A 10116-nucleotide genomic window follows, 5' to 3' on the forward strand; every position below is an offset into this window, starting at 1 on the left:
GGGTGGGATTTGTGATTGATAGGAAAAATCAAAGTTTAGATTCAAAGAAGCTGTCTAAAGAGGGTTTATGATCAGCTTGATGTTTGCGAGTATTCTATGCAAAAAAAAATTATAAAAGTTGAATATTTGCATGAAAGTTTACATGAATATTTTAGACAGTAGACTAAGTCGCTGCGGTATTACCAAATTATTTACCATTTTAACGTTTTAAAAAATTTCATATTTATAATAGTTTTGTTTTAATAAATTCTATTTCGAAATATATTGACTTGGTAAGCTGGCTGGTTTTGATTAACCCTGTATCAAAACCCTGAAATGAATTACTGTTAGTGCATGTTAACTTATTAACAGCTGAGCATCATTTGATGAACAATATGAATACTCATACTTCATAACTCATAATTCATATCAAGAACAGCAAAGGACATCAAATTGATTATACAGCAGCACTCCAAATCATAACAAAACATAGAAGTTAATATACAGAGAAAAATGGAATGTTACTCATAAGACTATATATTAAATTTATTTCTACAATACAGTTTAACCTCTGTCTAACTCTTTTACTTATTTTCATAAAATTGAGATAAAACGGCACCAAATCCTTTATTCCAGCGGGCAAATATAATCTTTTAGTAAAATTTTAAAAAGGTCCAAACTAAAATCTGAAAGGACACAAAATTCAGTATCACATCAGCACCTCAAATCATGATAAAACAGAGCTAATATACAGTAAAAAAGGAAGGTTACTAATAAGACTATTAGCTAACTGAACTTATAGAATACAATTTATAAAACAATTTACCCTGTCTAGATCTTTTACTCATTTTTTTAAATTGAGTTAAAACGCAGCCAAAATCCCAACAGCCAGACAAATTCTGTTGGTAAAATCTTAATTAAGGAGATTTACCGTGAACTAAAATCTGAGAGGCCACAGAATCCCAGTATCACAGCAGCCAAACAAAATCTTTTAGTAAAATCTTAAAAAGATTTAAACTAAAATCTGAAGGGACACAAAACTGCTGTAACAAAAGCCACTATATGTCTGTCTTAGTTTTTATGAAACGAAAAACTTGGCAAACAGCATACCAACTGTTTATAACAAAATCTTCTATTAAAACTATGAAACCATGAGCGACCTAAACTCAAATCATAACAAACACAAATTCTTGACTTTATAATTCAAGTCAACATAATATGTTTAAGTCTTTGATTAGTTATATACTTTGACTAGTCAACATTCAAGTCAACATAATATGTTTAAGTCTTTGATTAGTTATATACTTTGACTAGTCAACATTCAAGTCAACATAATATGTTTAAGTCTTTGATTAGTTATATACTTTGACAAGACACTAAAGGAAGCAAAATCAGCATTATTAAGGTAAATAAACTTTATAGAAACATAAGACATGACCAACAATATTACAACAAGTGCCTAACAAAACCTTTTAGTATTGGTATAACACCTGAAGAGACAAGAAAAAGAGACAAATCCTAGAACACACAAAACTCCTAAAATATAAGTAACCATTTTTTTTGTAGAATTCAATTAAGTTGAAAACGATAGAACACCACAACTGTCTACCAAAATCTTCTAATAAAACTATGAATCCTTAAGTGAACTAAACTCAAATCATAACAGGCGCCTCGCCCGATTGGTTCGGATGTAAATATAAACTCACAAAACCACAACCTATCAAGTATGGCAATTTAAATCTTTTATATAGGTATGATCGTGTTTTCTGCGGGCCATAATTGAGCTATTTATTGTACATTCAGGAAATATGATGTGACTAAGGTTTTTTGGAGTGAGACAGATGACTCACATCCAGATGAAATATGAATAGAGTTGCTGAATTGGAAAAAATAGAATAGTGTTCAGGTTAGACATGAACGAGACATTAAGAATAATTTGTGGGAAATTTGAAGTATGGTAGGACAAAATAGCTTTTCTTCTTGGTTTCAAGAATTTTATTAGTCATATTGCGAGACTTCATAAGCACATTTATGAATAGAGCTTAGTTGGGAATATCGAATGAAGAGTCACTAAGTTAGGCCTGCTCTCGACAGTCCATATTGAATTAACTTGTGTGTTATGTATATATTTTATTACCATTGCTTGTTTTCTGGTTGACTAAACAATGTCTCACTCTCATGAACGAGGCCATGAATGACAGTTTGTAAGTAGGTTGAGGTATTGTGACATCATAGCATTTTATTTTTAAGATTTTCCCTTTAGTTTAAAGAGAAAAACATGTGATGAGACACCTTAAGTAGATGATAAATAAAACCTCTTTTGTGGTTACTATCAGAATTTAGTAAGTTGGGAAAATGGGAGAGAGGAGTGAAAGTGGGTGAACATAACATGAGACCAGAGGAAATTACCGTATATCCGCGCAAATAAGCCAAGTTTAAAACTCAAAAGAAAAGCTGGCAAACTGAGGTGTCGGCTTTTATGCACATAACTCTGAAGGGACATAATCGAAATGACATTATGCTAACTTATGTTGATTCCAACAGCTACAACTCGATCCATGCTAAGTTCTTATGACAATGTTCTTATATGCGAATTTTTATAAATTCACCGTTTTAGGGTCATTTTAGGGAGTCTTAAATGAGAGGATATACTGTAACTACAGTTTATCAGGTGTATCCAAAATGGATTCAAAATAAGTTTGAAAGATCACCCTATTTCATAGAAAGAAAATATGTTATTCTATCTTCAACTAGAATAAATCAGTAATATTGACTTCCTGAATTCTTAATAAAGACCCATTTATTGATGCTAATGATCTGGTTTCTGCGGAATAACTACTTATCCTCCTTTATGCCTTGCGGATCCATATGCATAAGATGCAAGGATGCTGTAGTAGCAAGAGTAAAGATAACTTAAGACCCTTGAATTGGCACTCCCGTAGTATGCGAACTAGGATGGCGGACACCAGAACGTAGTCTGTGTACCAGGTTATGATTAGGCCATAATTTCAAGTACAAATACTACGGGAGTCACTTGGCTAGTCCCCGAACTCGTAACAGAACTACAATAAGGAAAATTGGAATAAAATTATGGCTTAACTGCGGGAGTACCCTTGAATCACTTTTTACACATTTGTTTATTTTTAATTGTAAAACTAAAAATATAAATAAAATCACTGTGATTTATTCAAAATCCCATTTAAACTGGATTAATTGTTCATTCCCACCCTCAATACTAACTGCTACTAAATGAAATATTTCTCACAAATCAGCTCCTTTAAAGTTATTTCATTTAATAAGCAGGTTCTAAAGGAAATGAGAAATGAGTTTAAATTATTAGTTTGAACAAATTTCAATTCATTTCTACCCTGTAATAAACTCAATAGGGCGTGGAACAAATTGCCTATTACAATATGAATAGGAACAGTGATTTCTCACGGCTAAGTTATTTTTAGGTTAGTTCACAGAATATTCATGGCCAGTGTCTACAAAATAAATAAAATACTTTTGACCAGAGATGCGATGCCTATAACTGAATACTTCGGTGTCATCAGATTCTCAAAATGAATTTGTATATTGTATATTGATTAAATTAATAAGATACTTTTGATCGAGAATAAAAATTTTACATTTTAAAAAAAAGTTGAAAGTTCTTGATTAGATGAAATTTTCATTGGCATTAATTCTCTGGACTTCTCTAATAATGGCAGATTCCTCTGTTTCATATGTATAGCAATAAAAATTTCATAAAATCAAATATGGATTCGGACATCGTTTGGACAGGATAAAAATTAAATGCATCGTTAACTAGTCGTCAAGGGTTTACTGTATATCCTCGCATATAAGTCGAGTTTAATAAAACTTGAAAAAAAAAAATTTGTCAAACTAATAGGGCGACTTTAACGCACATAACTCTGATCGAACTCACACGAAATGGCATAAATCTAACTTAATCTTGTATCATAAAAGACTTTAAAAGAATACATAATGCAACAAAAAAAGTAGAAAAATACCTTTGTTCAGTAATGTTGTCAGACATTGTTATTATTTCGATCTGTAATCCACTCTGATTATTTATCCAATAATAGTTAATAATATTTATCTATTGAGGTATATTTAACACAAATATATATTTATAAAAATACTCTGGAATACAGAACACAAAATGTCTTTTTAGTGACCGAAACCAAAATATACCAATCATATCTAAAGTTAAACTAAAAACTAAAAATACTTCTGCTGGACATCCAAAGACTTTTTATTATTTATCCAATATTAATAATATTCTGAGGTCTACAGTCTAGTTAACACAATATATACAAATATGAGACTTTTTTAAGAATTTAAAAAATATCCTCTAACTATATATCCAAAACAAAAACAACTCAACATTTCAGCTGGTATCTAATCTAATAAAATATTGAAGCAAAATTCATCCAATTATTTCAATAAAGAGTTTAGTTATAGGAGTTTAAAATCAAAACAACATGTTTTCCTGATCTACTCAAAAGAGCTTTTTCAAATTTTGCCCTTTCGGATGAATAGATAACTTTAATTGAAGACTTATATTTCAATCTAATGAGCTAAAAATATGACAACTCTTCCCACAAAATCCCAATCGATATATCTGAATAAAAACCTCCAAAGACTTGATGAAATTTATGAAAAATATCTTTTCATGCAAAACATGCCAATCTAATCCTACTTTGAAGCAATATTAACCAAAGTTTTTATATCAAAAGTCAAACGAATTTAAAATCAAAAATATTCGCTCTCCTAATCTCATGAAAACAGCTTTTTTTTTAACCCTTTGGGTTAAAGTTATCTATGCTTGATAACTCTAATCAAAAAAGAAAATTAAAAATTAAACATAAAAGAGCAAAAAATATCACTACCAAGCCCAAATTTCAATCAATATACCTAAAACAGAACATGTTAACACTACAAGCATTTGATACAAAAGAAATCTCACAACAAAACGTCCTGCGTTTCCTGTGCTGATTGATCAATATGATAAAAAGTAATGACGCACTTATGGAATGATGTTATATGTGTTGGAAGAAGTTTAGTAATTAACGTAGATAACGTGTTGTCTGTATTGTGCGAGTGTAGACTATTTTTTAGACGTCAATTGTGACTTGTTAGACACTAATTATCATAGGATAGAATTCATATATTTATTCCGAACCACGCCATGTCCATGTCGGATATGGGATTAGGCAGCCAGTTATTTGTTTCAGATGCATGAACTTGATGGTGAAGGAATCAGTAACAAACCAGCGGTTATGTAAACCACTATTAGCGTGATGCGCCACACTGCCAAGCTAATTCACTAATTATATGCTTCCACTCAGAATAAGACTCCACCACAAGAGTGAACCACTCCCAAAAGGGTATATTGACAATAGAAAAGTGTGCAAAGTGCAGACAGTTCTTAGTTTTAGTTAGCAAGAAATTTTCATTCTTATTAGTTGAACATGAGGTATTTTTATGCCTTCATCTGCCTTCAGCATAAGTATATGAATTCCATATATCACTTTGGCCCTCACAGATGTATTAAATGAAGTAAAAATACTTATACAAATTGCCGACTACAAACCTGGTTAAAATATATTGAGAACTGACTTCATAACAAAATTGAAATTGTAAAGGAACTTCATGGACACCCTGTATTACAGACTAGACCCAACTTATCAGAATCGGCTTAGCTATTTTAGTTTACCCCGATCTCCTCTGAAATCCCCATTATTTCCCTGCTTATCAGAATCCGGTAATCTAGCGTTTTAGTAAAAACAAAAAGTACAGAGGCCGTAAAACAGAACAGTATACTTAACTAGGCAGCCTGATAGCATATGATATTTTAATAGCTGTGTACTTCATAGACTGTTAATTATTAAATAGGTAACTTGAATCATTTACTAGTTTTGTAGGAGTCATTTCATAGCATTCTGCAAACTATTACGTTTGAGCAAACAGAAAAAGGGGATTTCTGTCATCACTAAAAATAGCCAAGTATAACAAAGTCCAATATAAAAAGATAAGATAGATCTAATGGAAAAATATTTTAATAGTTGCGTATGAAATTAATTTAGAAATAAGTTTTTTAACCTCGCAATAACCTTAATCAGTTTTGGTAGCTACTAAAAATAGCAAAACGACAAAGTCAAATATGAATGAGTAGATAGTTAACTATGAAAGTTTGCATAATCTTGCTGCAAACTTTCATTAGGAAACAAGGTAGGGGCTTTCGGTAATCACTAAAAATAACCAAAACTGCAAAGTCCAATATAGGAGTAGTAAGAAGATCGAGTTTATTAAGCATGCTTTTACTATCGGGTTTAAAATGTTATATATTGCAGTATCAATGATTATAATTTTTCCAGTGAAATTATTTTATTATCAGTAAAAGTTGCGTGAGACTAACTCCCAATTCTTCCTCAATGCCTTTGCCCCAGTGCAGGGTGGTCCAAGATTGGCAGCTCCGCGGGCCACAAAAATACTTTTGAATTGTTCGCGGGCCACAATAGTGTCAAGAACTTTGCTCGTTTAACTTCGCTAGTTGCCTCAGCAAGCCATAACACTAGTCAATTCAGTGACATTAGTGATGCAACAATAAGTCAAAAGATTTTTTGGTTAATTTTATGACAAAACAACACGAAATATGATTTTTTGATTCATCTCCGAATGCGACGCGGGCCACAGATAATGATGTGGCGGGCCGCATGTGGCCCGCGTTTGGACCACCCTGCCCTAGTGGATGCATATAATGCAAGAATACTGTAGCAGGAATAACATGGCCATACCATGCAATTCAAGAGTCCTGCTGCACACTAATACAAATGTATTTCTGTAACGTTTGACCAAAATCAGACTTCCTCAGACCATTGTTGAAAACTCTCAGGAAGTCTGAATTCAGTCAGACGAAACGTTACAGAAATACATTTGTATCAGTGTGCAGCAGGACTTTTGAATTGCATAAAATTATTTTAAATTGAACTTGAATATATATTTTATTTGAATCAATTATGCCTTTTTCTACGACAATTGGTTATAGACCTCGTGCTATTAAAGTGGACTTACAAAACCTCCATCTCTCTCTCTCAAACTTTCCCAACCACAGTATTTCATTTCAAAGATAACATCACAGTAATTGCTATCAGTTTACAAAACTTGAGGCACAAAGAGCTGTTGTTCAACTCCCAGGAGGTCTAGTGTGGTCTCATAATAACATGACCACATGTTCTTATTTTTAATGGAAGTCGACAGTATGACAGAAATCTGGCTTAGTAGTTGGCAAGTGTTTGAAACCTGCTTCCCATTGTACATTGATTAGCATGACAGGGCTAGGAATGGAATTCCTGTGGGGAGATGGATTGTTGGACTTCTTTCTGTTGAAGGATAGTTGTTGTAACTGCTGGGCATCTGGTGTTAAAGCCTGCACATTTTTTTTTTAATTTACCACGAACTCTTTGGGACCGTTTTACACAAAAATAAAAAAAAATTCACCACCAAAAGCATTTCTCGATTTTTTTGGAGAACTCGTGCAAGCAAACTAGCCAGTATCTATCTATGGTAACAATACCCTGTGACCACATACGTGTCCAATATAAGCTCTTATATAACAGAAGAGTACGGAAAGGAATGTGCAAATCAAATAATTGATCCAAAATATTTTAAATCAATGAAATTTGAAATAATTTGAAATGTTGGGCCTATTGGTGAATTGGATAACTCAAATAGACACTAATTTAGACAAACTTGGTTAAGATATATTCAGAAATAACTAGAATTGTAACAGAACGGTAATGGACATTTTATTTATAAAATATAAAACCAATTAAATCACTGTTCATCTTCATTTTCCTGCATTTCTAAGTATAGACTCATTGAATATTCATTAACATCTTTGCGCTTTTGGCGAAACAAGACTCGTTTTATAAAATATTCAATGATCTGTATCAAAAATATTCTGTATTTATAATAATTGATTTTTCACTTTTGGCCGTCATATTAGAGTTCAAGTCAAGTCACGGATTCCAGATTTTACTAGAACCTGTGTATCCAATTATATTCCTGTGGGATGAGTGGACATTAATATTTAATGCTAAAGTGCATAAAGCAGAGATTATCTTATTAATCATGCATCGAAGACTTGAGATTTCGACAAAACAATTTTTTCAATTTTCAAAGCAATGCAAGGTCATCCGAAGTCACTCGGAAATAAATAATATCGGTCTCTGAGTGTGATGACGAGCAACCACTAGGGGGGTCTACTGAGCTACTGAGACCATAGAGAATTTTATGTAAGAAAACAACCCCACTAAAGCTGGTAAGATATTATTGAATTTGAAAAACAACTTCTTGCTCAATTTCAATACAAAGTCATGCAGGCTCACTCAGAAGTAAAAAAAAAAAGATTGAGACCATAAGATATTGTGCTACTATGAGCACAAGTAAATGTCGACAGATTCAAAAATTAATACTACAATCCTAGTGTACAAAACTAACGCAAGAGCAGAGAGATAGGAACTGCTACCAGGTATATTCCAATTGTCTGCAGAATTGATGCTAAAATTTTTTTTTGTTGGGAGGGTGTTCCCAATGTTAATAAAAATAAATCGATCTAAAATATTCAAAATTAATTCCGGAATATATTCTAAAATACTTAATCACTCTGGTATGGACTTTCCTGCTTATAAGACTGCTACAAACCACATTTCACCAAACCCAACATAACAAACGAACAACATAAGTAAATCTCCCACACACACTATCCTAAATTAATAAAGAAACAAAGAATCTATCATAATAAAGAAACAAAAACTCACCCATCTCCCACTCCAATTTCTTTGACAAGGCTTTCCTGCAAAGCACTGAATCTTTTGGAGTATTTCTTATGTGGAGGTGAGTGAATAACGGAAGTGGCCATTTCCTCGATTGCAAACTGGAAATGAAATGACTAAAATTTTTTAGAACTCAAATTTCAACAATAATAAACATGTGAGTCAATCATTAAGCAACAATTGTTATGCAGAAAGCTATTCACTGGTCCATAATGATTTTTGTTGCATCCTTCCTTGTACATATTTCGTAACACTCTGGAAATGCATGAAAACTGTTTTCATTCGTTTTTTAATATTTAATAATGGATTATTACCTGGTGGTGCATAACGCACACTCAGGCTTTTGTACAGTGTAAAAAAACTAAATTAGCAAAGAATATTAGAAATACTGCATGCACATAGAAATTTAAAATTCAACTAAAAATATTAAATTCCTTCCCAATTGGGAAACACTTTTCCAAAACACCAGAAACTTTTTAGTTTGGCACTTAGACAACCAAATTAACTAGGCTGAGGTAAGGGTTGGGCCGTGGTATTAAACTAGTTATTTGAACTTGGTTAGACCAAGTTGCTAATCACTATGCCAGTGGTTCCCAAACTTTTTTGCTACATTCTTCCCTCTACCTGATTTGAAGATGGGAAAAATATTCAAAACCTATTTTAAATATGTGAAAAATTACTTATGATATGACATACGTATGTCTAACTCAGTAACCGTACAGTTGAACCCATGCGTATATATCCACGGGTTCAATCTATATGCGGGTGCTGAAACCCATGGGTTAGGGTTAGTATGGGTTCAACTATCCGTGAAACAAAAAAAATTCCATAGGTGCAATAGCATACAGGTGCAATTGTCATGGGTTCAAATGTACGTGGGTTCAAATGTAATGGAACCGTCTAACTCACCTTTATGAAAGATAAAGAAGCTCAAAATGAAGTATTTTGATGTGAGATTGCGAATAGCTAGCTTGTTGACATTATAGCAGCAACAGAACAATGTTAGTTTATATACAGTTTATAGTAGTAATTAAAGCATTATATATTTATAATATAGTGCAGGATAGCCTGAAATATAAAAAAAATTAATTTTTATTTTACGGTGTTTATGTCACTCTGAACACGGCTCTGCACAAGATAGACAAGGTCCTTGTTCATTTACTTTGCATATTTTTGAAAGATAATTCAGATTTCTTCTCTAAATAAGACTCAGTGGTTGCCAACCTTTCATGGATCGTAACCAGTGATGAGCTGTAGCCGGAACGCACCGGAACGGTGTTCGGGTTGTTAGACA

General features: G+C 32.6%; 1 protein-coding gene across 8 annotated transcripts in view; it reads right to left on the reverse strand.

The window, feature by feature from the left end:
• The window catches only part of LOC120330485 (uncharacterized), a 74170-nt gene extending 64281 nt beyond the window's left edge, over positions 1-9889 (reverse strand). For 7 of the 8 annotated variants that reach the window (XM_078118837.1, XM_078118833.1, XM_078118838.1 and 4 more), the window contains exons 1-2: positions 9732-9889; positions 8808-8923 (exon numbers count right to left, since the gene is read on the reverse strand). In XM_078118837.1, the coding sequence (XP_077974963.1) occupies positions 8808-8908 (101 nt within the window). In that variant the 5' untranslated portion in view covers positions 8909-8923; positions 9732-9889. Of the gene's footprint in view, positions 1-3992; positions 4128-8807; positions 8924-9731 lie in introns of those variants that run through there. The other variant, XM_078118834.1, reaches the window with a different exon arrangement.
• Between the last annotated feature and the right edge of the window lie 227 nt (positions 9890-10116).

Source organism: Styela clava, chromosome 12 (assembly GCF_964204865.1).
Source record: "Styela clava chromosome 12, kaStyClav1.hap1.2, whole genome shotgun sequence".
NCBI lineage: Eukaryota > Metazoa > Chordata > Ascidiacea > Stolidobranchia > Styelidae > Styela > Styela clava.